The following is a 25,766-nucleotide window of genomic DNA, read 5'->3' as shown; positions in this document are numbered from 1 at the left end:
GCTTCATTGTTTTTACAAAGGATGTGCATTTTCCAGTACACTACAAGTTAACATCAGAAACAAGTTAAAAAAAAAAAAAAAAACACAAACTCCAGCTATCAAAATTAACGATGTATTTTTTTGTTTTTTTTTTGAGATTTATCATACAACCTTTTTCGCTGTATTTGCTCACTTGCCCAGTAATTTGCAGTGTTCTGTAATCTGCAGAAGAACTCCCGATGACAAGTGTATATTACTAAGGATTCAGCCATACTCAGAAAATGTGACTTCTGTTTGGAAAGCAGAGTTTTATTGTCTGCAGAATTTATGCATTTTCACCACTGGCTTAAACAGGCATAACTTCATTAAAGTCAATGGAATGGTGCTTGCTTATGCTCCTGGTGAATTTAGTCTCTATATTGTTTTGTTATACAAATGAATTTGATTCATAGAAATATCATTTGCTTAACTAGCAGCTCTCTGTATGCAGCTACCTGGAAAAGCAAATATGTTTTGTCTTAAGGCATCACGTTTTATCATGTGTTTTATGTTATTTATGCCCAAGGGTATCCTATCTTGTGGGATATGACAATGCACTTTAAACTAAATGTGTTTTCAGAAAAGAAACTGGGGTTTTATATCATAAATGAATTTTTGTAGTCATTTTTTTTCCAGCTGAAATGGTTGTGCTCTGGTCTCCCTGCGAGAAGTCATCATAGCGTATTTTTTATACCCCAAATTTTATAAATCATTGTGAACGTGACTTCAGCTGTCTGTTCTGGCAAACTTCTGAACAGCATTGAAATGCTGAGATTGAGCAGTCCAGTGGTACGAGAGAGTTAATGCAAGACAAAGTCAGACAATGCCAGGCAGACACAGGGTCTGCACCCCTGCCTACATGAGTCACTGCACTGGCTCCTTCCCTGTTGAATTAAGTGGAAATAATCACATGAGTAAACTCAGCAGGTTTTTATTCAATTTATATTCTAGCTGTACACTGAAGGCAGAGAGGTAAGAGGGAAGGAGAAAAGAAAGAGGAAAGGGATGTATAAATGTCAATGTTTATATGTATTTACAATAGTGTACAATGGGTATACTAATTATTAAAACAGCGGTGCATTAGTATGATGGCTAAAACAAGAATATGGTACTGGAAAATAAACATAGGGCTTCCAGGAAAAAAAATAAAAGGGGGAAATAGGGGGCAGGGGTTATATGAAAGCTGGAGCCTTGGAACTTCGTTAGCTGGGACTGTGAATCAGAAAGTAACAATGTGAGGAATCTCACTCTGGGATTGCACAAATATAAGCTACACTCTGAAAGAGCCTGTTCAGTTGCTGTGTGACGGTTCAGTGCTACCCAAGAGGAAACAAACCAATTACAATGGCTTTAGGGTATAACAACAGTTAAAACAGGGTAGGAAGAGCCTGATTTGGATTTCTAAATCATGCTATTAAAAGACTTATTTTAGACATCTACTAATGGGCTTGAAGGATGATATGAAGTTTCCAGTGACAGAGCAGTAATCAGCTTTGCTTGCACCATCCTAGTTCAGGCACAGAAGTCATGCATTAGGGAATCTTTCAAAGCAAATTTTCAACCAGCTATCACTGTTGATGACTGCCACCTTAGAGCTCAGTCCTGTAGTCTTTCAGTCCTGTGAGGAATACTTACTCAAGGAAGTTTTCTCAGTGACTTCCATTAAGTCAGTGAGTAAAAGCTATTTACTTGAGTAACATTTGGTGCTATCAAGTCGTTCTGTCTGAATTATTAATTAAATTCCAGTGTTACAGTATAGTTACAGAAGATAACTATAGCACATGAGGTGTTTTGCTTCCTAATTATCTGGCTGTGTCACTTATTATATAACTTCACGTCATGTGTTTGGAGCACTGTTAGCCCTGATTTCAGGTTACCTCCACTTCTCTTAGAACAGTATTTTAACTGCTGCTTCTGTAAAGGAAATACACTGAGATTCCTGAGCTCCTCTTAATGGCAAGTGAAACTGTGCATAGATGCACGATCTTTCAAGCTCTGCATTTTTTGTTAAAGCAGTCGGAAAACCTGGATGCCTTTGTTGAAACCAAGAAGCAGCGCCTGGAGGACCCTTCAGCTTCGTGCTTGCTCCCACCTTGTATCTCTCCAATACCGAATCACAGATTAACCAGCACTAAAGAGTAAGTTCTTTTTTTTTTTTTTTTTTCCCCATTACATTCATGAGGGATTTCACAGTACTGTTCTACAGATGTCTTAGATGGGAAAACATAAGTGACCGGGCATTGCTATTCCCATCCATTAGGAAGAGGGTCCGCATGGTTTTAGATGAGATTCATTCAGCCTTCTGATGGGCTACTGGAAATTAGAGTCTCATCGCAATCCTGAAATACTCTTCTTCCACCATATTGCATTCTTTCAAGGTTCTTTCTCGCTCCCATCATCCTTCACCTCTATGGCCAGAATGGGATCCATTTGATTGTCTGGAAATTATTTTTAAAATTGTTTTCCTATGAGACAGTTCTCAGTTTTCTTGAATGAAATAATGACTTTTCCATTCACTTATTCTTTAACTGTGCATACAGCAGTGCCAGGGGTGAGACCCTAACTGATTCAGACACACATGCATTGTATTTCAGCAGACATGTAATCAAATAGTTTGTGCCTTTCAGTGTCTTTGAGATACAGCTATAATGCTTCAGCAAACAGGCACCATGTAAATAATGATTCTGATTATTATAATCACCAGATTAACATTCTATAAATAACCAAAGAACCCAATTCCCTTCTGTCATCAATTTTGTGCTTTTATGTTTTTGAGATGAGGCACTGCTTTCTGCTTCGCAGTAGGACAAGCAAAGAATCAAATGCTCAATGCGCTTCTGAAAACAATTTGATTGTATTAGTATCTAAATTCAGACAAAGCTCAAAAATCATATATGAAATAGTACACAGATTTTCAAATCCATAAAGAAGGTTGAGCATTTATTTGTGCTGGTGTAATTACAGAGGGACTTCAGTCCTTGAGCTAACCCCTCATTATACCACTGAGAAGATCAGAGTTTGACTCTGGAAAAGGCAGATGATTTGGAAGTTACAGTGTGATGGATAATATGTTGCACATTTGATAAACATCATGATGGGTGTTGCTTGATTGTCATTGCTAGAAATACAGTGAGTAGAGATATATTGCAGAGAGAATCAAGGATTAGCCATCCCCAACACCTCCACAGTCCATTAAAAAATCTTTCAACTCTTGTCTTCAGCAAGCCCAAAGGATCCACCCCCAACCTGATGTTTCTTAATTTGAGCTTGTTTTCCAGGTCATTAATTTGATTCCTCAGAGCTTTCAAGCCTTTGGTATTCTCTGTTAAAATATAATTGTGTCCATCAATAGTTATTTCTATATGGTATCTTTTCCTCTCACCTTCCTCAAGTTTTGAAACAAAATTTTCTGACTGCTTTTCAACTGCAGAGACCTGCATCATACTACCTTTATTATTGGTGTCTTCTGAGTTCATTTGATACAAATGCAATATTATTTGATAATTCAGGTCTTCAGCTCCCACTGATATGCATCTGAACATAGATCAATGTATTTCCCAGAAGATTAGGGAGCTGACTGAACTGTGTGACAACACATTTCTGGACCGTCCCAGGTTGTTTTTAAGCATTCAGGAGTGGTTCTGTTTTCCACAGGGTTAAGTAGAATTTTAAGGGGAGGAAGAAGAAAGGGGAGTCTAAAACTCTGCACTGTTCAAAGGCGTGGGGGGAAAATCACACTTCAGTGGTGAAAGGTTGAAAGATAGGCTTTGCCATTTAAACCCTCTTTACTCCCAAAGGTCCTACATTTTCATTCAGAACTCTCTACAAAAGGGCTTTGAGAAATAAGGGTGATTCAGCTACAGCTGACAATGAAGTTCACCCATTAGGAAGGTGTTACGTCTCCTGGTGGATGTTCTCTCTCAGGAAGAATGGTAGATCTCTCCTGTTAGAACATGGTCCCTGTGCCGACAAGCCGAGTACCCCAAGGCAGGCTTCGGAAGCTCTCACTGGGCTCTTTTATAGGTGCAAGAATGTTTTGACAGAAAGAACACAATCTCTGGGCTAAAATTTGGAGGCATTCAGGGAGGAACTAGTGGAAGATAGGTACACCTGTGTTTTTGCAACTCCAACTAGCTGCCTGTGTTTGGTTTCGGCATTTAAATATCTTTCTCTCATAATCTGTTCCGAAATGTATGGGCTCAATAAAGTAAGCGAGGATGCACAATTGAGTTTTAAAGGGTTACATGTCTAATATGGGCAGTTATATGCCTAATTTCCGCAAGTTCCTATGATTTACGTATGCAATTTGAGTGTAGAAATTTGGAATGGTCAGTTGTGAACTTAAAGGCCATTTGCCCAACCAAATAACCATTCTGTTGTATGTAGTCATTGTACAAACAGTTATCTCTCTTGTTCCTTCCCTCACACAGTCTGGGTCTCATGCCTTTTCCTAAATCTAATATGACATTTAAAATATACTTATTCAAACAACCATCACTGTATTTTCCCTGTTTCTAATATTTCATAGCATACGAAGAAATAAACAATACTGTTTTGTGCCCAAGTAATTCATAGTAATAACTTGAAACACTGCTGTGAGTCAGATTTTTGTCAGATCAGCTACCCACTTTGCAGCAGAGGATTGTTTGTGCTTTTACTTGCTTGCCAGAGCAATTTTAATTTAAGCATTAATTGTATGTGCTGCTGAATACCGTTTATATCTAAATACCTGATTGGTAGACCCAGTCCAGACAGAGCTCTATTTGCCAACATTTGGCAGTTTGTAACAACACAGAGAGTTATGTGCTGATGCAAACTGTGAGTCTGAATTTCATACCAGGGAAACATGCCTGCCGTCTAGCAGGCATGCTAGACGTATGTCTGAGGCAAACATTTCAGGCTGGTTTTGAAGATTTCCTCTTCGCTTTTGTTTGACCTTTGGTTAAAGATGCACCTGTACGTGGCAACATATTAGCTGATCTTTTGGGTAGTCACAACGGCGTTCCTTGCAGCTCATTCAAGGCAGAGACAGCCTTCTACATCTATGACAATGACTTCAGCTTCATTCACTTGCTGCCATATGGTCCAAGCTAATGTGGGAGTGACCTTTCCCTGCTAACCCCCTGCAGAAAATCAGATACACTGTCAATGTGCAGCAGTTCATTGTGGACAGGAGAGTAGAAGCAAAGGAAAGCCAAGTGATCGGTACAGACAATGGCTTTATCTCACTAATAGGCCAGAGATACCACTGCATACCACAAGGAGTGGATAAAGAGAGGGTAAAAAAAAGCAGCTTGAAATGTAAGAGGAGATGGCAATTCCCTCACACTTACGTCTTGTTGCCTGCTTGCTTGCTTGCTTGCTTTCTGCCCTAAAAGAAACCAGGCTGAAAAAAAAAAAAAAAAAAAAGGCAGATGGGGAGCCTTCTCGTTCCTTGGTAATTGGCCTTCTCAGACACAAAAATTAAACCCTGCAGCCAGAAGACCATCAGTTCTGCTTGTGTTTTTTCCTTCCACTTTTATTGTCTTTCTCCCTAGATTTTAAATATAGTTTAACTAACAATCATGTCAGCCAATTAAACCATTGAGTCTCAGTAATTATTGTAATAAATTCATTCAAAATTAGTGATTACTGCAATCAAAGACCAGTTTCTTAGCCCATTAACAGCCCAAAGCAAAGTGACAATCTGGTTAACTCCTGGTAACAACTTATTTCACGGAGGTTATTGTTAACATAAATGCTTTGGTGTAAACCTAAGGAAGGTAACAGTGCTAAATAAATTATCAGTGTAATTCCTGTGAAAATGTATAGGATTAAGTGGGCAACTAGCAAAAAGAAAGGAAAAGAAAGGAAAAGAAAAGAAAAAAGAAAAAAGAAAAAAGAAAAAAGAGAACTTATAACCATTAAGTATTGCTGTTGGGTTTGAATTTTAGTTATGCAGAAAAAATATATCCTCAAGTGCATTTTCAGTTGTGGTTACATGTTCTCACCTGCAGAACGGCTTCTGTATCTTTGTTTGCTTTATCTTGTACATGAGCCCATAGGTGAGGTGAACAGACAAAGTCTCACACACTGCCCAAAAGGGAGGTCAGGCCTCTGAATATGATGCCTCTTCTGGAATGTACAATTGTCACTCAGTTGGAGAAGAGGCTTCTACCATGGTACCTGCAGCCTTCTTTCTTTTTTTTCTTGTACTGCTTTCCCATCTCCGTGTAGCAACCAAGGAACGTTGTTTGGATTGCTCTGTGTGTGCTTAAATTTCACCACATAGTGACAGACTCCATGCTAGTGCTAGAGTCTTGTTTTAGCCCTGGAAATAGCCACAGATGTGCGGAGAAATCTCACTAGTGGTTCCTAAAGTGGACTTAGCCAATGGCTCACCTTCAGTTTTTCTTCAGACACTTTGGAGGTAGATCTGCCAGACTCAGTTTCTGTTCCCTTTGCAAAGCTGTACCAGGGCAAAGGAAGAGCTCCACACCCCTCTTGGTGCAGGGGCACTTAGCTCTGTGCTCTCATCCATACATGTTTGTTAGACAACCCACTGAATAGCACGCTCAGGGCAGTCCTGTTTAGGACACTGGCTTGGGAGGCAGAGGGTTTGGATTCTGCTCCTGGGCACTTCATTAATTTTCTGCTTTGCCTCTGTACTCAGTAACACATGCATGCTTTCTTGGGGCAGTGCTTGCTTTTCTTTGGAAAACTTTCCTCTGGAAAAAGTTCAGAGTGTTATTGTGCTATAGCTATGGTAACTTGTCTCAGTTCCAAAATGCCCTTTGGTGGTAAGAAGCTAACAGATGGGGCTTTGAGTGAGAACTTTTTGGAGGACATGCTTGCAGGACCACATGTGCATGAAATCAGTCTCCGCAAAGAACTGCCAGTCTCCTCCGACCTGGTTGCTTTCCTTTGATCTTCAGGCCCATGTGTTTTCCAAACAGGACAGCATCCATACCCGTCCTACTGTAAGGCAATATGAATTCTGTGCTCCTTTTATTTCTTCAGTCTGAGGATCTTTAACATTAGAGAATGAAGTTATTTTTAGCTCTGCTTCAGTTGAATTAAAATAGTTTTGAGTAGAAGAGCTATAAAATCTAAAACACGGGTTTTGTTTGATATCACTTTGTTATGAAAACAGGCTGAAATATTTTTGTACCACCAAGGGCCCAAAGTAGGGGAATGATCAAAGCAGGTGTTTGATCTGTTGACCATTGATCATTGATTGATGCTGTTGGGGAAACTGCAAAAGAGGCTGGCCTGGAATGAGAGGGTGCTGTTACACTGCATGGTGCCAGAATGAGGAGCAGGGAAACCTGGGTTGCACTCTTTCACCGGCTACTTTACTGCAAAGTAAATCTATAATTCCTGACACTGACTGAAAGCGACTAGGAATGAAACATAAATTCTTGTTGACTTAATTTGCTATTGAAATTTTAATCAATAATCATGAAAAGTAAATGATTGTATAGTGCAATATCATGTCTAACAAAAGCTTAAAATTCAGGTTATCTTCATTGACTGGGTTAGAACAGTACCTAAAATAAAAATCTATCGGTAGATTGATATGTTAAACAGTGGTAGGGTGCTGTGTTTTTTTTCTTGACGGATTTGAGGGGAGAAAGGTCTAGCGTGTGTTTTTTTTTGTTGTTTTAACTGTGTATCCCAGCTGCCATTTCCAGCCAGCTAACAATTTCTGTACATAAAACAGACAATAGATTATCATATTACTAGAGCTTTCATGTCAAAACCACATTCATTTTCTGAATCACGTTCAATTCATCAACCAATATTTGCTCAAGGGCTTTTGCCAGCTACAATGTATCATTTTAATATAGTGTTGAACATTGGTTTTATTCTAGAGGTCAAATAATTATTATCTTGTTATTGTTATGGTTATCATTTTGTACTTATAAATTATTTTTTTTTTGTTCACGTGGCATGTGCTATTACGTGTTTTTGCAAAGGTTGCTTATGTGGGCCCTAATCCACCTCTTAAAAAAAGCTTAATGTTAAACACGTAAATAGCCATCCTTGATGTCAAAGGAACTAACCCTGGGCATAAAACTTTTCAGCACTTTGCTGAGTCAGAACCTCGCTGACCTCTCAAATGAAGACTGACTCAAATTAGCATTTAAAGTGGGTGCAATTTGTACTAATGCACTGGAAGTCGTCCTCCAAAGTAGGAGGTTTCTGCAGCCATTGAAAAGGCCGAAAAGGCAGGGGTGGCTCTTTTATGTCTGTCTTGTCTCCTTTTGACTTTGTTTCTAGGACATGGGGGATCACGGCTGGTATCTGAGGGTAGAACTGGCTTTTCAGTAAATAAAATCTAGAGCTTTGTGCTGCGGAGGATTAACCGCGATTGAAATGCAGCTGGTTCTTTTCTGTGTCCCAGGAACAGCAATAGCTCAGTGAAGAAGGTGGCAAAGAAAAGAGAAGAGAAGCTGTTCCCTCCTCCGTTATCCCCCCTCTTGGATGAGCCCGTGCACCGGCGGCACAGCAGCGACAACAGCTCCTTCAGCCAAGAGACCAACATCACAAACACCTCTCAGACCAGCAGCTCTTCCTCTTCTGTTTCTAAACACAGAAAGAATGAAAATAAATCCTCTTCTAACCCCAAAGGAGTCTGTGTAAGTAACAGACCTCAGTTGCTGGAAGTGAACAAGATAAAATAAAACTAACTTAGCTTTCTTCTGTTTGATTTTTTTTCCCAGTATCTATTTTTAAATCCTTATGTAGTTTCACTCTAAAGCAGCAAGGAGTGAGATCTTTGCAGAGCTTTTTAGGTCAGCATTAGGCATCTACTTGGTGTTGTGTATCACTCCCTGAAACACCTGGTCCCTGAGCCTCAGAAGAAAGCCTTTGCAGCCACTGACTGGCTGTAATTATTCACCCAACTCTGTAGACACAACAAGCACATTTTGCAAATAAAACGTCAAGAATTTTTATATCTTTCACATGAATCATTACTACAAATTATCGGGCAAAATTAAGCAGTATAGTTATACTGAATGTTGTAGCCTAAACTAAACAGAAAATAAAAATCTAACAAAAATATACCTGGCCATAGCACACTCAACACAGAAATGTCTTCTTGCAGGTTTGCAGCCTCCCAGCCTTTAGCAGCAAGGCGTATTTGCACCTAATCTCCATGAATTTTGTACTAACTTTTAGATATTATGTAAGTGGTAATGTTTTTCCCTCCAGAAAACACCATTCTGTTAGGGCCACGTCCCCACCAAACATTTTCATATAGACAGTACTTTCTTTCTTGCCTTTCACCAGATTCAGATGATTTTTTACTAAAAATACATGAAAAAGAGACAAAGCTAGAAGCTGCATAGCAAAGTGATTTAAAAAAAAAAAAAAAAGTAAAATTTCACATCAGTTGGTCATCCTCTTTAAAAAATAAAGAGGGAAACCTTAGTTTTCTGGCCCATTTTAGGAGATAATCCTCCCACTGGAATTTCAAATATATCACTTAGGATAGAATTGTATTTTAATATCACTGTCAGAATTAAAAGACAAGAAGAGAATTCAGCCACAGAAAAGGACACGTGTAGCCCCATTTTTCACAGTTCGACACTTTGTGAGAGGTTGTTGCCATGCTCTGTAATAGTAAAACTCAAAAGTTGTATTGGAACATAGGTGACAAATTGCTTCACCTTATTCATTCATCCCTGTTGCTTTCTGATACCATTGTGTCACTTCAAGCTGCGAGAGTAATACACACACCTTCAACTGAAATCAATGCCAAAATGAACTGCGTATGTCAGCAAATAAAATATGCTATGTAAACAGCAGGGCCACTTCCTCTCCCTCCCAGCACCTCCAGTCAGATTTATCCTTGGCATATCTATTATCCTGGTACCCAAAATATTTGTCTTCTAAAATAAGCTAGAATTCTTTTATTAGTTCACTGATTCATCTTAAATATAGTTTATCTGGTTGCGGACATAGCGTGAAAGTTGCAATTGCCTGATTTAAATGCTTCTGTTATGCTTCTATTTTTAATCAATACAGAGTCACAACTCTTGACTTCTGCTTTCCATTCTTCTCCATGTTCTGCGTAACAAGGGTGAGGAAACTACTCCTTGCTCAAAACTGAGCAGACTTTACAGACACCTTGCAGTTACCTACTAATTCTATAGAAAAAGGTGACAATAGTGTGATCCACCTCAAATGAAGTCATTTACATCCAGCCCTTCTGCATTAGATTTCCCCATGCTGGCTTTAATGAGTGTCTCCAGTCAGTACTGTGTTACCCAGGCTGGCTTTCACCTTGGAGTGTAGGGAAGTGAGTTCAGGTGAGGGGTCAGTGGTGAAGTCATAATGCTTACTTAATCTAATAGGCTCATTAGAAAGGATGGAAGGTGGTTTCATGAGGTTTCCAGGATGTAGTTGGCTACATATGCATGCTACTTTGCACCTTAGTTTTTTTATGCGTCTATATGTTTTGAATTATGAAGAATTAACTGCAGTCCTTTTTTCTAGGAGGAAGAATCCCACAATGCACCAACAGCCAATGCTCTTCTTGATACCAGCCATCTAGAAACAGACATCTGGTCTGCAATGCCAACTCTTTCTAATGGGAATTCTGAGCCCAGAAGACCTAAAATTACATTTGATGATGTGTAAGTACTATTGGATCTCTTTGTGCTAGTTGCATGTTAGATACTTAGGATTTTCATACAAGTAGAGCTCCCAGTGAAAGAGCTTATCTTTGGTTTTTAATGTTAGCACTGGGCACCTGCGTGGATAGTGCTGCACAATGGCACATACAGTTTTAATCTTTACAAATGAACTGTTGTCACTGATTAATGAAGTCTCTGTTGATAAATGTTTTCAGATCATGAATGTTGGCTCACAGTAATTCTTCTTCATTTTTTTTTAATTAGTTTAAACTATTTTTCCTTTTCCTCTGTTCAGCACTTGTGAATGGCTCCTGTGGGTGGCCAGTTTTCACAGCTAGTTATTTTGCATTCAGGTCACCCATCAAAACTTTGCATACAGTAACTTCAGATTAATATCAGGTTAATATTGAAAGAGGGTGTATATATCTAAGTGGTGTGTATATATCTGAATTGTTCTTGGAAGCAGTCAGCATTTTTCTCAAACAATGTCTGTCCAACTGTATGAAAACAAAGACTTGAAATAATTGATTCTGTCTCTTAAGGCTCCACAACGCAGATTATTACATGCAAGAGGCTAAGAAGCTAAAGCATAAAGCAGATGCATTGGTAAGATTTCAAGGCTTTTTTGTCCTTTTCCACTATGGAGCTGAGTATTACAGAAATGTGTATTCTGGGTCTCATCTAAAGCCTCAGAAACCAAGAGGAACTCTGCTATTGACTGAAGTATGTTTCAGACTGAACTCTATAAACAAACTGTCTGCAACCATTTGACCATCAGGCCAAAGCCAGAGCACCATTCCTAGACTTTAATGTGTCATTCCCCCAAAAAAGAAACTTTTTGCAATATCTGGTATCTCTTCTGGGGAGAAGCAACAGTCATGCTGTGTGCAAAGGATGTAAAATAGTATCTAAAAGATTATGTGTTTTTGAAATTTGTCTTCATACTCACTTTGAGCCCAAACCAAAAGTGTTGAAATACTCTGTAACAGAAAGCTAAGAAAGACAAATCACCCTCCACCCCATTATCATGGGCAAAACTATTTGATATTTCAAATCCAATTGTTTAAAATTTACAGGAATTGATTTTTAAATGATGCATTCATTTTTATTGCATGCTATTAGGCTGGTAAATAAAGACTCGACAGGCTTTTTTTTTTTTCCCCAAAAAAATCTTGCAGTGAGGTAATTCAATGCTGGGAAAGATTTTTCTCTCATTTTGGCCCAGCTGAAATTCCAGTAAGATTGACCTAATTTTGCAAAGGGTTTTGATAGAACTACCTTATCTGCCAGATTGTAGTTCTGTCATAGTTTATTCAATCCAAGATATTGCTAGTGCTGAAGTGCCTTTAATGGCCACTTGTTTTGCAATAAGAGCTTTGCTCCTCTATGCTTCACAAAGTGCAGAACAACAGCTCATTTATGCAGGCTAAGTGGAGCTTGGCTCACCTATTTATTTAAACCAAGACATCTAAAACAGAGTGTGGCTATTCATTTCACCCCTCCAATTCTTCTTCTGTTGTAATTTGGGTGATTATTCACCTCTCACTTTATTCTTTGGAGGTTTTGTGTATGCACATTATGTCATTCCACAGCAGAGATTTTTGTAGCTGGGAAGAAGTGTTTGTCAAAAAAAGAAAACAACTGCGTGCTATGTTTCAAAAATTAAAGGAAGATTGCTCTCCCTTCTGCTCTCTGATGGGCTGAAGGAGTAGAGGAGAGTTAACGTGCCAAGCTACCTGCTTGAGGTCACCAAGGTATCAGCTGTCCCTCCCAATACACCCATTTGCAGGAGGTGGCCCACACCGATCCCTACTGAGCAGCTCAGAGCACGTTCAGTCGGAGCCCTGGTGTCTGCACATGGGGAAGGCTTGCAGAGGCAGACTGACAACACCTCCCACAGCTGGCTGACCTTTAGAGAAAGCACACGTGGCTCTGGCATGGGGCTGCCTGCTCCATGCTAGCAAATATTTACAGGTTCAGGCTCCTGGTGATGTCAACACGCTATGTCAATCCGCTTCCCTCCACAGCCTGATTCACTCAGAAAGTGTTGACCTGTCTTCCATCCTCTTACCTTTGCCTATGCCTCGTGGAATTAGTGGTGTTTCTCAAGCAGAACTAAGAGGAGCAGGCACGGCACATCATGCTGCTGCCTGCAGCCCGGCCTTTTCTGTCACTAGCAGTTTGACACCCCAAGTGCTCTTACGGGAACGTGAGGCCATCCACTACAACACAACTTGTTGGCAGACGTAAATACCCGTGAACAAGCTATCTGTTTTGTTTTTTTTTTTCCTCTCTGGTATTTAGGTCTCAACTCCCCACCCCCATACAGCTGCACACAAATTATCTCCATGTAGCACATTTGCTGTGCAAACCCGTAGTGTTATTTGCTCTAAGGAAACAATTTCTTTTGGTTACTCGGTGCTGACATGGCAAAGATCACACAGAACTGAAAGATGTGTGGCAGTGGCTGGAAAGATAATGCACGTGACCTCAGAATGTGTCAGCAAATGAAAATGAGATGCGTGGCGATGCTGTTTCTGAGCTTGTATGGAAAAGAGATTTCTGGTGAAGGTCAGGGCATTTTGCATCATATGGGAGTGACCCCGTGAAAACCTGTCCTTGTCTGGAACAGCAGTGGGGAATCAGCTGATTTGGACATCAGGTTTTTTACAGTGGCCACTAACTATACCATATGGAAGAGATCTTGGAGACTTTGCTCTGTTCCCAGCTGTGCTGGGATGGGCTGGAGTAATTCCACCTACTCCATTGGAGTCAGTATAGAGCAAACGGCAGGGTGAAATCCCATTTCTGGTTCACAGTGTACGCCCATACTAAATCTGTTCACAGTCAACTTCCTTTTTTTGTACTACATGAAGTGTTCTTTGGAAGACCTGAAGCAAGGAATTTGAAGTATATGCTGAGTAGTAGCCAGCAGAGTACAGGGAAAACATAAAAATATTTCCCCTTTTGTGATCGTTCAGGTAATACCTATCAGTTGTACAAAGACTTTGTACATAATCAGTGTGAAAGAGCAGAACTTGAAATTAAAACCTTCCAGGAATGCAGAGGGAACTAGTTATAAGGACAGCTTTGGAGTAGCCACAAAGCCAAATATACTGTTACCTTGAACCAATATTAAATGTTCTGCTTAATATATTGCTAGGATAGGCTTCCATTTTTGTGAATGGAAAACATATGCAGATGCATCAAAATATTTTGATAAAGACATCCAAAGAAAATTTTAAATGACTTAAAGTATGTTGGATCTCTTATATCAAATGTCACATTAGTAGAATTCTTACATCCAGCTATCAAAAATTGAAAATGTTAAATACTATTATAAAATACTTCCTATAAAAATGTCATATATAATATTCATTACACATAAAAAAGAAATCAGTATGTCTAAGTCAGTTTAATCACAACCATTATGAGGGCTAAAACCTTTCGCAATAAAATCCTAGTAAAATAAAATATTTAGCAGAGCTATATTTTTTCCTTTTTTTTTTCCTTCCTCTCTTTCAATCATCACATAAGTGATGAGTTTTTTTTTTTTTTTTTGTCAGCAATCACCACAGAGAGTGACATCTGACATATGGCATGGAGTTGTTACTTAACCCTTGCATAGCAGCATGCAAACTTACTTCGTATATTGAAGAGCAATATGGATTTGTTCAAACATGCTGAGTGTCCTTCATTGCCTGTGTAAATCCATGGATGTCAATTGACTTTCCTCTGTGCACTGCCTGGCCATGTATTACCTGAAAAGATTTTGCAAAAATATAGACCTTGCTTTAATTTCTGTGTGTAATTCACCCTTACCTAGTGGCATCACTTTGCTTTCATCCTAATGCTCGTGTTGCTTTGTATTATGATCTGTCTACCTAGAAATTAAAGCTGAAGGATTTTCTTGATTGTGTCATTCCCATTTCAGCTGGAGAAGTTTGGCAAAGCAGTGAATTATGCTGATGCTGCCCTCTCCTTCATCGAGTGCGGGAACGCTATGGAGCGAGATCCATTAGAAGCTAAATCTCCATACACCATGTACTCGGAGACTGTGGAACTCATCAGGTTAATGTCCTTTCTGTGATCATTTTCATAATCTCATTTCAGTCATAATTAGAACCTGCTATGTTTTAAAAAATATCGTTTCAACTTATTAATGATTTGTCCAAGGCATCTTCATCTCAAAAGTCATCATAATTAGTTCTTGCCATTTTATTAATGTCATGGAAAATTTATAATTGATGGACACTGCTTTTATAAATTATCCCCTTTAGAGGTTATAATGTGAGTGTTATAATTTGCAATATTCATAAAATTAAAATTGAAATGTAGTGGGTGGAAGTAAAGTATAGTAATTTCACTGTTTGGCAATGACACTTGTCTTTTAAAAGGTGTAGTTTTATAATTCAAAACATTAAAGTGAGTCTATCAGGATTTCTATTACAAACCCTGTTTTTAGAGGTTTATAACTTGGCTGTTAAAAAAAGCTCTGAAGCCTGGCACTTAAGATCATAGTCAAAGATGAAGCTTTGTGCATGTATTGTGTTAAATAAGTATACTTTTCAATGATAAAAGAGTGCTAAACAGCTGAATTAGTTTTAATACAGTTTTGTAGACTTGTAGGCTAGAATACAGATGAATGAGCCTTTACTTACTAATAAAATACCTGAATCAGTATTTGGAAATCTGCTACTGTTACCTGTAGCTATTTCATAGCGTGGGCTCCGTGGAAATGATGGTCTCCTGAGTAACTAAGGTTTTGTTTGCTTTACTTGCACAAATTACCAAAGTGAAATCAAGCAGGATTAAATTTACATGTAAGTAGAACAACAGGATTTTTCTTCAGTGTGACACATCTTTGCTTTCCCCAGTGTATGCTGGGAATATCATCGGTAAGTTGGTGTAATTACTGGCAGTATACACAAGAGGAAGAAAAGGAAGCAAATCAGACCTGTAAATGTTTGTTTTTTAATAGGACAAAGGTGGGGTTTTTTGATGTACAGGATTTTAATATGCCAGATTAGCTATTAAAGACTGCCAAAAATAATACATGTTTTACATTTTGAATAAGTAGGTATTTACATAATAAAATGTATCAAATCTGAAGAAGCTCTTACTCTCAGGTAAATAATACTCCTGTTAAATATTTTAAAACATATTTTAACATCCTACACTTCTTTAAGAAGAAGAAAGTCTAAAGAGATTATTCAACAAAAACTGATGTTCACTCAACATTTAGATCCAAGTTAAACCCTCAAGAGCAGTGGAATTAAGAAAATCTGCTTCATGGTGCTGAAACTCTTTATGCACTCTAGCAGCAGATAGCTCAATACTTTGTGTGCTGATCTACACAACTACAGTCATATGGCATGGTAAACTGTAGGAATATTCTTTAAAGTGAGTGCTTCTTCATGGAAAACCATGTTTATTTTTATTTTTTAAGAAAACCACACAGCACAGTTGAAAATCTTGTTACTCAGTCCAGCAGTCTGTCTATTCAGAAGTGGATGGACGGAAAATCTTCATTCGAGAGCTGCAACACGTGTGCCACTTAACTCAGAGAGCAGCAGCCCTAGGAGTAGCTCACAAAGGGATGATCCCTGCAGCTTTTCTCCACCTGCAGTGCCGGTGCTGGATGGAGTCAGATGAGTCCATCCACAACTGCACCTCGGAGCAACTGGCCCTCAGCCAGTTCAAGGGGTTCCTGGTAGCTCCTGTATCAGCACAGTCCTTCTGTGGGCTACATGATAGATGGATCTTGGCGTGGAAGCAGCACCTGAATTATTTCTGAATTGCTTTTTGAACTGCTTTTGACTATGCAGGAATCTGGACGATTTTTTTAGAGTAGACCTTTTCTAGCTCCATTCAGGTGAGATTAACTCCGCCGCCTACCATCAAAGGTAGAGCTTAATTTACAAATTTTTGTATGCAGAATCTCGTAGGCAGCTAGTGAGACACTGATTTGGCCATTTAACTGATAACATTAACTGATTTTGACCATTGCCATCAGTGGTTAGACATGGAAAAAAGGTGACTGCCTGGGTGAGCAGCAGGCTGGTAAGGGTTCAATAAACTCTGTGGACAAATACACAATTCTCGTATGTACAATTCATGAATGTACAAGCAAAGCATGCAGCTTTCTTAATGTGGCTCTTAATGTTAACAGATTTTTACTGTGGGCTATGAAACAGTAACTCCCCCCTCTGTCAGAGGCCCATTTTTTCCCTTTTGCATTAGCCATGTCAAAGAAAGAGGAGCATCAAAGATATTGGGCATATCAGAGATGTGACATTCAAAGGTGGTTAGGTTAATGGTAACTCTAAAATCCCTAACATAATACTGAAAATCCCAAAGAGAAATACAATGTTGTGTTTGATCAGACACATTCAGTATGACTGAAATAACAATACCAAAGAGCAGGTGAGAGAGGACATGGAGGAAGCACATCAGGTGCTGTGCTCCAGCTGCAGGCTGGGAGCTGATGATGGGGGTAGTGGGAGGAAGGCACCGTGAGAGCAGCACAGCTTGCCTGCACTCCATTACCTCCTTGTAAATGAGAACTCATCAAGACTGCCTGGATACCTTAAAACTTTCTTACGCAACGCTGAACCCTATTACTTATTCTAACACAAGTACCTGTGAAATTGCATTAGGGCTCAGAACAATGATTTTATGTGATGAATTGATTTTCAAGAGACTAAATGCATGGCATGAAGTGTGCTCAGTTAAAGACAAAAGAAAGAGAGAGTGAGAAGGTAGAAATACTCAATCTTTGAACATACAAATGCCGGACAGCATCAGTTCAATAGAGAGGGGAGACAAAGTATACAAGACTCAAAGTCATGGACCTAAGAACTTAAAAAGCTGTAAACATGACCTTTCCCGTATTTAAAACCATTTTCTATATAAAATATATTAAAAGCTTTGAAAAAGTATATATGAGAAGGATGTTGAAGGTATTACTCAAGGCCAAAGTATTACATGTAAAACCTTGTTACACATTACTCTACTCTTCAGTACATATCGGGCCAAGATCTAAAGCTTCTGTCCAGCGCTCATCAGTACTGTTTGCAGGGCTCAGCCCAGATGGCCACATATAACACGACTAACATGCTCAAGAACAAGTCACCTTGTTGGCCCTGCAAATGGGTTCGCGATTTACTTTAGCCCACCAGATTTTACATGGTGCTTTCTGCTGAATTTTACATCGTCCTACTGTTATGGAACGATGTGATCATTACCCATTGTGGTTGGAGAAGTATATCTATGTGTAGCTGTTATTTTTTCAGTGTATCACCAGTAATGTCAGAAAGATCTTACACATTTCTTTTCACTTTACCTTTCTGACAAGGTATGCAATGAGACTCAAGAATTTCACAGGCTCTTCTGCCACAGAAGGGGACAAGAAACTAGCAGTTTTATGGTAAGTCCCACTGCGACAATGAGAAGCAGCTAAAATCTTAAGGAGGACTTTAAAAGTACTGAATTACTTAAGCAGCTTACAGAAGATCATTATTCTTGTTTTCCATTAAACTATTATAGGATAACTAATGGATTTCTTCAGCAGCTGACTAAACATTTATTCTTCTAATTTATACTCTTATCAAGATGGGATTTTAATGCTCTTGACCATTTTTTTTTTATTTTTCTCCGTTTGCATATGTTTCAAAATCTAACCTTAGAACAGAAACTGCAAAATATAGGTCAGCTTTTTTTTTTCAGTTCAGAGGTTTCATTAAGCAATGGAATTAACATAATCCTTTCCTAATTACCACAGCTACCGATGCTTATCGCTTCTCTACTTGAGAATGTTTAAACTAAAGAAGGACCATGCTATGAAGTACTCCAGATCTCTGATGGAATATTTTAAGGTAATCTTTATTCTGTTTAATTTATTGATGTGAAATGAAATTCATACCAGCAGTGAGAGCTCTCACAAGTATAACTGCATGGCTCGGAAGTCCCGCATTTAACCTCTCCCCTGGGAAATGAAGGCAGGATGGCTTCCAGGGAGTGGGGACAGAAGTGATTTGGGGGATTTTTGGATTAGTCACTTGATTCGAAAGACCATGCTCAGCAACTCTACTAAAATAACATTGTTCTCAACGCCATGTAATGTTTATACAAGTTCCTGTAAAGGAAAATGATTCTTTCAAGATTTCAATGTGTAAGTGATTATGAACTGACCCCCAATGAACCATAATAAAGCAATTATTTAGGCTTTACTTAGTTAAATTTAGATTTAAATTCAGCTAGATAAGCTGAATCTTATTGCACACTCACAGATTCTTCAGGCTCTTTTTTAACTGACGTCAGCTATCTCCAGCATAAGTCTGCTTGCCGCCTTGCAACTTAGGCTCAATAGGATCTGCCTTTAGCACTCTCCTTTTATTTCTGGAGAACTTCAGATAACCTTATGTAAATCTTAAAAGTTTTCCTTTGCCTTGAAAGAGTGGAGACCAAGTGACTGTTATGACTCAGTGATGTTTTCCTTTATCTTGTCAAATGCTGTTTATCCAGTGTAAGAACAAGTTCTCACGTTCTCTAATTTGGGAGAACAGAATCTTTCTTCAGTTCTCCCAAGGTTTTGATATTTATATTTTACTAGTTGTTTGAAGCATGCATTAATTCTTGTAATTGATTACTACATATTATCCGGTAATTATGTAATTGTCCAGGTATGATAGCCCACCGGTCTCTTTTGTTGTTTTTGTTGTTTTTTTTCAGCCTCTTTGAATTTGGCCCAGGTTACGACATATTAGTATTGCAAACCACTAAAACTTCCACCACTGCAGTTTTAATACTTTCATTCAAATGGTCATAAAATGGTTATTCTGTTGTAAAACTCCAGCATGATCATGCTAGGAACCACCATTCAGCCCTGACTTCACTGTTATTCTCAGTGTGTGTGTATGTCTGTAATTTCAGTAATATTTCTCCTCATCTTCTGCTTAAATTGAAGATGTCCTGAAGTCACTAGGAGTTCTGTTGTCTTCAGTGAGTTTTCAGTCAGGGATTTGCACAATAAAATTTCAACGAGACACATTTATAGCCTCAGCATTTTCACGAAGTGCATTCCTTCCACTTCAGCTTTTATCCAGGATGGGTATAGGCTGTCTCTTACAAAAATGATTATTAGATAAATCATTTGATAAACGTTATCTGCAGAAAGCAATGATTTATTTAAAAAAAAAAAAAAAAAAGTGGGGTGATTTTCTGTTCCCTTAAAGCCCCTTTTCTTTCTCTAGCTGTGCAAAGAAAAGAGTATATGTGCAATGAAGAACATATTATTACTCTCAGCATAAGACCATTTTACTGCATCTGCATGGAGAAAATGTTTTAATGTAAATGAAAATAAGAGGGGAAAAAAAAAAGTAATAAAATAGACATACCAAAAAAGCTGATTTGGGGCTTTCCAGTTGAAGCTGAATATTTCAGCTAATGTTACTGTGCATATGCTATGGGCCACTGTAACTCATTTGCTAGAAATAGTGTTTGAGTTTATATAGATTATATGTTCAAGACCTTTTTGTAGGGAAGACATCCAAGCAGCAAAGACAAGAATGGGAGCTATTAACTATGTATTAGTTTTGTATTGCTGCACAATGTTCTCTGTTCACTGGCAAGAATCTGTAATACAAATTAAATGGATTAACTATTTTAATAGAGTTGTTATTCAAAGTTTTGCACAATTTTAATTGTGAAAAGCAACCCACTGTTTACAGCAAAGCTGGAGAGGAGTATTTTTGTATAATTGTTTTTCATATTTTTCCTCATAGCTGCCACTTTGTCCAAATTGAAACCATTTGGGGACAGAACTGGTTCTGATTAATTTCCAATTAAAAGTCTCAAATTGTTATTTTTGACATTTCAAAACAGAAAATAACCTTTTAATCATAAAAAATAATTTTGAAATTTAAAGAGAGCTTGAATTATAATATAACCAAAAAGATAAATGTTTAAAATTGAAATCAAACTTTTTAAAATCAGCAAAAGTGACATCCTTTTATTCATTCCATCTATGAATTTCAGGAAGATGTTTAACGTTTTTGAAAATGTGTTGTCACTAGTCCTCAGCAAAAATATTTCAAACATTCTAGTTGTCAAATAACTACCTCCCATCAAGATCTAGTCTTGAGATACTCTCTCCAGACACTGTCGGGAACAATCCCCAGACAGTAGAAACTAATCTCAAAGCTGCTGCTTCATCTCTGAAGGCTTTCCAAGGGAGTTTAGCATCTCCCTCTTTCTTACGTATGAGTGGGTGGCAAAAACACAGTACATGTGCTCTGTAGTACAGAACGTTCCAGTTCATGCTCACATCTTTCATAAAACACAGTGGCATGCTGTACAGGAACATATAACCATGGCCAGTGTTATGGTTTGGGCAGTGTTTTCTGCTTTGGTTAATCCTGTTTGGCAAATTCAGCTATGTTTTAGAAGTCGAGCATAGGATTTTGCTGTCACAGTCAGCTGTATGTCCCTTGTCTGCTCTGTGCTCCACTGGATCTCCGTGCCTCATGTGCAACATCGTGATTATAGTAATCAAATGAATCTTGTAATAATAACAGTAATACTTGTATTACTTGCAGAGAACTTGTAAAATTTGATTGAATTTTTACTGTGTGCTGACTTCTTTGCAAGGGAGCTCAGAGTGATTGTTTTCAGAGAGCACACACAGATAGCTTCAGCCCTGATCCTACCGCTTTTTACAGGAACTAGAATAGATACTATCCAGTCTGAGCAAGACTGGAAAAAATCTGTGCTTTGTTGTTGCTGGGCAGTCTTTGTACTGGGTTGTACAAGGTGCTACACAGATGTGAAAGGCCAATAGAGTAAGCAGGTAAGGCAAGTCCATTTGTGCAAATAAAATACATAAAAATAAGAGCATTCAAGCAGATCCTTACTTATAAGTTTTATTTCTATCTGAATCCCAAGCCACCTTCCCTTGTACCTTGGGGGAATTGCATTTTGGTAAGGCATCTACAAGAACTCTTTTTGTTTCTGATTAAAAATTGCAGGTCCTCCTAAAGATAAGGAGTCATTTGCACTCTGAAGAGCTGACTTTGTAGAATAAGTTTAAGTGGTAATTAAACTAATTCTTTGTAAACTCTGATTTTACCAGGACTTTGCTGTATTCCCTCTTTCATCAAGTGACTTATGCTGCTGGTTGGAACCTACCTCACCCACCAGCCGTTTAATTATGAGAGTGATGTGCAGGGCTGCTGTTCTGCTACATGCACTGCAGCTCTTCCAACTAAAACAGGGAGTGTTGAACCTTTAGTCATCAGTATTCATGTAGTTCATCTTACATCTCCTTTATTTACCTTTTGGTTTTGTACTTACAGAACTCTTCAAAAGCCTCACAGGCCCCCTCACCTTGGGGCGGCAATGGAAAGTGAGTATTTTTTGCTAAGTATTTCTGTCTGGGAACAAGTGTTTCTGGGGGAGGGAAGGGGAAATGTTTTGGTGCCTTTAGAGGCAAAGGCCAGGTCATGATACGTGGTTTGGGAGCTACAGGTATGTTGCAAATATCCAGCAGGTAGAAAATGTTCTTCTGGGTAACAAAATTGATCTTAGAGGATAATGTTCAATGCAGCTGCCTTTGGCTTGTGGGGATAAGTTTCTGCTGGGCTAAATTATTAACCCGTGTAAGCCATCCACTGTGGGTGGGAAGGAAGAGCTGAAACACACCTTCTTTGTTCAAAGCTCCCGTAAGTCTAAAATCAGCTGTGGTGGGGCTGTGCTGAATTCTTTGACAGTTTGCTTCTCCAGCCAAATGAAGGCCATAAAAATATCTGTTAATTAGCTAGCAAGTACCATGTCATTTCAGGAAGCCAAAGTAAAGTTAACCTTCATTGCAATGATTTTTCAATGATTCGTTCAGTAATGAAAGACCAATGAATTTTTCATTGATATATGGTAAGTGCTGTTTAATAAAACTGAAGGCATAATAGTGGTAAAAATGTTCGGGCACTTAGTCAACCAATTATCAGAGGCTTTATACTCATGTTAAAACATCCTTGCTTCAAATGTGAAACCGGAGTAATGCAGTTATGGTCTGCTGTTCAGTGAAGGTGCATTGCTGCTGCAACCTTGCCTATATCTTGTGACATCCTTTTCCACCTGGCACACATTTTTCCTGCTCCTTCTCCTGGTCACACATGCAGATAAAACAAAGAAGGACCTTACCTTTCTTTCCTTCTTCATATGAGTAGGCTGAAAATGATTATTTTTAATGGTCTCTTTCTGGTGAGTCATAAGAAGAAATGACTGTTAGGCACTCCTGAGGAGCCAACTAAGGAAACGAAGTAATACAACTGTAGAAGGGGTTGAAATTTAGTGCACAAAGAATTGAAGTTTTCATACAGACTTTGTTCTGAATCAGTGCAAAATCAAAAATTACAACATTTTTTTGAAGAAAAATATTCTTACATAATTTAAAATATCTTAGTGGGTGTGTGTATATAATTGAGTATAGATTGTAACAAAAACTAAAGAAAAAAAAAAGCTTTAAACAAAAACTGAAAATCTATTTTAGCATTGGAAAAGCAATTCCAAAATTAAATCATCCAAAAATCTCTCTACAACCTCCTGAGGAGGGGAAGTGGAAAGGAAGGTGTCATTTTTTTCTTCGTTGTAATCAATGATAGGAAGTGTAGGAACGGCACAAAGCTGCACCAGGGGAAGTTCGGACAGGACACTAGGAAAAATGTCTTTACCATGAGGGTGGTAACTAGAACTGGCTTCCTAGAGAGGTGGTTGATCCCCCATGCCAGTCAGTGTTCAAAAGGCATTTGGATAATGCCCTCAAGAACATGTTTTAACTTTTGGTTAGCCCTGAAATTGTCAGGCAGTAGGACTGGATGGTCCCTTCCAACTGAACTATTCCATTCTGTTATGCCAGTTTATGAAGGCGTTTAAATGTGAGTGAAACCTTGTATTGCAATAGAATGCAGTTAGGGTCTACATCCGGTTTTAGTGCCAAAGTAGACCACTGGAGCATCATACCTCTTTTGTTCCTTTAGAAATGGCTATTTCTAAATATGGCTATTTCTAAATGGCAAGAAAGAAGCACTTGACATGTAAGACTACATATGACAAGGTCTTGTTGTAGTGGTATTATTAAGACACCAGTGACCCAACACGCAAAGACCTCAGTCCACATCCAGGCCTTCTGACCGCTCTGCCCTCCAGGTGACTCAGCTGTCATATATCCCAGGTGTGTCCTAGTGGTCTCAGGGCGTGCTGTGGGCCTGATACTGCCACCGGTAGCACGTGCTTTGCCTTCCTCAGGGCTACTGGCTCTACAGATCCTTTTTATTCTCCTGCAAATTTGTACCAGGTGGGAGGAGAAGTCACACTTCAGAGAGACCAAACACCAGGGTGTGGCTGGGGACTGAGCAGCAGTCTGGTTCAAGAAGGGGAGGCAGCAGGATATTCTTAAATCTTTTTTTGAACAAAACAAAGCTTATCTATCGCCATGAAGCATTGTCTGGCTCAGGATCTCAAGCCATCCAAAATCGCAGCTTTGCTTGCTGGAATTTCTGTCCACTTTTGTTTGAAAGGATTGTGAACCTCTACGAAGTTGGCCCGAGTTCCAGGCTGGCAATGAAACAAGTTTTCCCTGGTTTCATTACAGAAATGTTTCCCACCTCTAGCGACAGAAAGCACAAAATAGAGAGATTTAATAGACTCACCACAGTAATAATGGCCGTGCACAACGGGGTAAATCCAATGAACAATGTGCTTTATTTGGCAGAAGTGCGTCAGCTTGTTGTAAGTGCCTCTAACAAAATACTCCTGGTCCCCTCAGATACTTATGATTTTTAACTGCTCCCAGACCTAATCGAGTATAGTTCAGCTCTTCTGTGCATTAAAGACGCTGCGGCGTGTCAAGTAACCAGGATGCTTTGAGACTTAAAAATAAAACGTTTATGCCGTAGGACATGCTTAAGCTGTAACACATAAGCTGTGTAAAAAGCTACTGGCTGCTGAATTAACTTGTTCTCTAGCTCTGGAGCAAGGACGTATCACATCTTGGCGAGTCTGTTGTTGAGCATAGGGAATAGCAGGGCGCTGCTGGAAAACCTGCAGTAAAGGCTGTCGCCATAAATGCCTTTTAGCCCAGTGCTGTGCCATGGTGGCACAGGTTGTCCTACAGCACCTGCAGGGTGTCAGCACAGCAGGTCTGTGCCTACGCTTTGTGTTTAGGACCACCGAGAGCAGTTCATAAAGCCAAGAGGAGCCTTTCTATCATGGGGTTTGGATCAGGCCCATAAGTCTGAGTGAGCTTTATGCTGTCGCACAGCATGAGGCACCGGTGGCCACTGCTCTAGGGGAGTCCTGGTGGCTTTGCTTCATGCAGAAAGCACCAGGAGCATCTCGACCCCGCATTTCAAGTGTGTTCCACAGCAGAGCGAGTGCATTTGTTTAGGTAAGTGCTTCCAAAGGGGGGCAAGAGAAGAGATTTTTGGAACCCTTAATCTTGTTCTCTGAAACCAGTTTTCAAAGAGAACAGCTGTATGTGAGCGCTCAGCGCCGCACAGCTCCAAACATGAGCTTGCTGTGCTGACCTCCACGCTGCCTGCAGCCAGCAGGTGATTCCTAATTGCTGGTGGTGGAATTAAAGGAAAATCTATATTAGAACATTAGTGCTGCACTAAGTAGGTAACTTAAAACACTACTCTGTATAAAGCTGTGTGGATGAACTGTAGGTAATTAGAAACAAATCTCCATAGCCAGTCTTAAAGAATCCTATGGAGATATTCATAATCCTGCAGTACCCTCAGCTCCTAATACTGCTCTGCAGGGTGCTTTTAAGACTTGCACTTTACTTATTGTGGTGACTGTATTTGGAGCAAACTGTCATTGTGGTTTCCACAAAATGCTTTGATAATAAGCCAATATTGTACATTGAGTGTTTTCTAACTGCCATAGCAGCTTCTGGCAGCAGGTAGAAAAATCGTTACAGCTATGAGATACTTCTTTCTCTGAAAGATTGCTCTATTTTTATGATAGATGTGGTTTTTGGTGGGTTTTTTTGGTTTTGTTTTGTTAATAACAGGTTCATTTGTAGAGAGAATTAAATCACTTTTTATTTTCAATCAGTCCCAG

The 25,766-nt window shown here is 39.1% G+C and overlaps 1 protein-coding gene across 11 annotated transcripts in view; it reads left to right on the top strand.

Annotated features, from left to right (window-relative positions):
- The window catches only part of AFF2 (ALF transcription elongation factor 2), a 336,498-nt gene that overhangs the window by 297,165 nt on the left and 13,567 nt on the right, over positions 1-25,766 (top strand). For 8 of the 11 annotated variants that reach the window (XM_035541446.2, XM_035541445.2, XM_035541441.2 and 5 more), the window contains 8 exons: positions 2,032-2,156; positions 8,405-8,639; positions 10,504-10,643; positions 11,186-11,249; positions 14,578-14,714; positions 18,001-18,072; positions 18,427-18,520; positions 21,998-22,047. In XM_035541446.2, the coding sequence (XP_035397339.1) occupies positions 2,032-2,156; positions 8,405-8,639; positions 10,504-10,643; positions 11,186-11,249; positions 14,578-14,714; positions 18,001-18,072; positions 18,427-18,520; positions 21,998-22,047 (917 nt within the window). The remainder of the gene's footprint in view (positions 1-2,031; positions 2,157-8,404; positions 8,640-10,503; positions 10,644-11,185; positions 11,250-14,577; positions 14,715-18,000; positions 18,073-18,426; positions 18,521-21,997; positions 22,048-25,766) is intronic. The other 3 variants (XM_035541447.2, XM_035541442.2, XM_035541440.2) reach the window with 1 other exon arrangement.

This window comes from Cygnus atratus, chromosome 13 (genome assembly GCF_013377495.2).
Source record: "Cygnus atratus isolate AKBS03 ecotype Queensland, Australia chromosome 13, CAtr_DNAZoo_HiC_assembly, whole genome shotgun sequence".
Lineage (NCBI taxonomy): Eukaryota > Metazoa > Chordata > Aves > Anseriformes > Anatidae > Cygnus > Cygnus atratus.
Note: the sequence above shows the minus strand (reverse complement) of the source record. Positions and strands in the feature narration are given on the sequence as shown.